At 38.6% G+C, this 2,341-nt stretch overlaps 1 protein-coding gene across 1 annotated transcript; it reads right to left on the reverse strand.

Annotated features, from left to right (window-relative positions):
• Nucleotides 1-1,294: 1,294 nt before the first annotated feature.
• On the reverse strand, nucleotides 1,295-2,295 carry LOC102751316 (prolyl-tRNA synthetase associated domain-containing protein 1-like; the record flags this gene model as incomplete). Its single annotated transcript, XM_015557855.1, has 1 exon — nucleotides 1,295-2,295. A coding segment is annotated over one exon (576 nt), but the record flags the coding sequence as incomplete, so codon positions are not given.
• Between the last annotated feature and the right edge of the window lie 46 nt (nucleotides 2,296-2,341).

Consider the following 2,341-nt stretch of genomic DNA (forward strand, 5'->3'; position numbering starts at 1 on the left):
GCAAGAATTGCATGCATCAGGCCTCTAGCATATATATAAAAGTCTAATATGCTAAGTGTCCAACCGTTCAACTGTTTGACCATTAGCTATGATGTGCACTGACCACCAGGGGGCAGACGCTCAACACACAGGCATGGAAACATGGAACAGACTGATGAACCTCGGGGGGGGGGTGGTGGGGGGAGGGGCATGAAGAGATTAACCAAAGATGTTATAAACATACTGGAGGCCTGGTGTACTGTGTACCAGTGGGGTCCCTCAGCCTGGCCTCCGGGGATCAGGCTAAAACCTGTTCTCCAACATCCCCCAAGGGGTCCCGGTTTGCGAGAGGGTACAGGCCAGGCCAAGGGATCCCATCGGTGCATAAATTTGTGCACCAGGCCTCTGGTATATCAATAAATGTCATGTTTTTACTTGTACTTTGCCTTTCAGTAACACAAATTAATATGAATTAAGTACAATATCTCTACCAAATGGGAATTTTTTTTGGGGGGGGGAATTATTTTTTGAGTGATCAAACTTAGAAGAAAATGAGAATTCTCATGACAAGACCTGTAGACTATTTCTGTAGTCTAGTCTATGCCAGACCCTCAACTGATGAAGGGTTTTAAGTGAGGTGGAAAAAATGTCAGTTTTCCTCACTATTATTTAACTACCTTCTATGTGACAACTGACAATATGTATTCCTGGCATCTTACACTTTTCATATGCCATAACTGAAAGGTGATGAGTAAAATACAATATATTCCAGAAGACAGAAAAACTTGTTCATATTCACATTTCTAACCTTTGAACAAAGACTAAATAAATCCTTCCAATGGCCTGTGTATTTTCTGCTGCTGAGTTTTAGAATTTCAATGGTATGATTACAACATTTTCCATCTCTATTTTGAGTGTTTTTCTAGATGAAACTTTTCTAAAGATATACTTTTATAAAAAGGTAATAATCTTATTTTTTCACTGAAGAAAAACCACTCCTATATTTTTAAAATATATTTTTATTGATTTCAGAGAGGGAGAGGGAGAGAAAAACATCAATGTTGAGAATCATTGACCTGCTACCTCTTGCACGCCCCCTGCTGGGGATAGAGCCCACAACCCAGGCATGTGCTTTTGACTGGAATCGAACCAAGGGCCATTTAGTCCACAGGCTGATGCTCTATCCACTGAGCCAAACCAGGTAGGGCAAGAAAAACCACTTTTAAAAACAAATACTCAGTAACAGGAATTTTTAGCTCTTGTCCTATGCTTGTTTCAATTATCTTGCTGGGGAGTTTTTACTCCTTAATTCTCATTCCCAAAAGGGAACCATTATCAACAATATACTTATATTCCTCTTAATTTTTCCCTATATGTGCACTATCACATGCATAATTTTATATATGCTGTTTTGCCATTTGCTTTTTTCAAGTACAATAAGTACCTGTCGAAGATATGTTAATCTTAGTTTTGATGTTAATTTATTCTTAATTTTTGAGGGCATTTCTGTAATGAGTCATGGGGAATGGAAGATGGGGAGTGGAGAGGGATGTGAGCTGACTAACACTATCTCAATATATCTTTTTAAAAACAGCTTTAGGATGAAATACCCCTCCTAAAATGACTTAAGTAGTCACCAAATCAAGGTGCTAAATATTCTTATTACTTTTAATGCTTTTTACAAATTAGAAATAAGAAAAACAGCTTTCAGATGTAAATGTATTCTAAACATTGGCCCAATTAGTTGTTTTTATCAAAATTCAGTATTATGGGATCATGTCCTGTCTTCTTCACAAATGTAAGAAAGTCTTCAGGGCTCAACCCCATGGTTGCAGCATTGGTCATTGGATGAAAGTACACCTTTTCATGTCCACCTTCCAAAAAAGCAGAGTCCAGAACAAACTTCACATCTCCATCATCACAGAAGAGTGCCAAGGGTGTGGCACAGCCTGAGCCAACTTTTAGCTTTTCTAGCATGGCCGTTTCATCAGCGAACCGCAGATTTCCACTCCCGACACCTAACTGCTTGGCAAGGTCATTTAAATTAACTTGTCGATCATGAAGAACTGTCACCAGCCAAAAGCCTTTTTTCTTTTTGTCTTTAAGAAATAAGTTCTTACTGTGTGCTCCTTTCAAATGTTGGACATGAGGCATCATTTCTTCAACTGTAAACACCTGTAAAATGTCACATGAGAAATTTAAAAATAATATGCATGTATACACACACACAGTTACAATGTATTTTGCTTGCTGGGCGAAAACAGCAACGTTAGGGGAAAAACACAGCAAGGTTAGGAAGAACTCAGTGCTCGGATTTCACCCATTATGAAATACAAGCCTTTACCCGCTCAATTCCTCTTTT

Source organism: Myotis davidii, unplaced genomic scaffold, assembly GCF_000327345.1.
Source record: "Myotis davidii unplaced genomic scaffold, ASM32734v1 scaffold6, whole genome shotgun sequence".
Classification (NCBI taxonomy): domain Eukaryota; kingdom Metazoa; phylum Chordata; class Mammalia; order Chiroptera; family Vespertilionidae; genus Myotis; species Myotis davidii.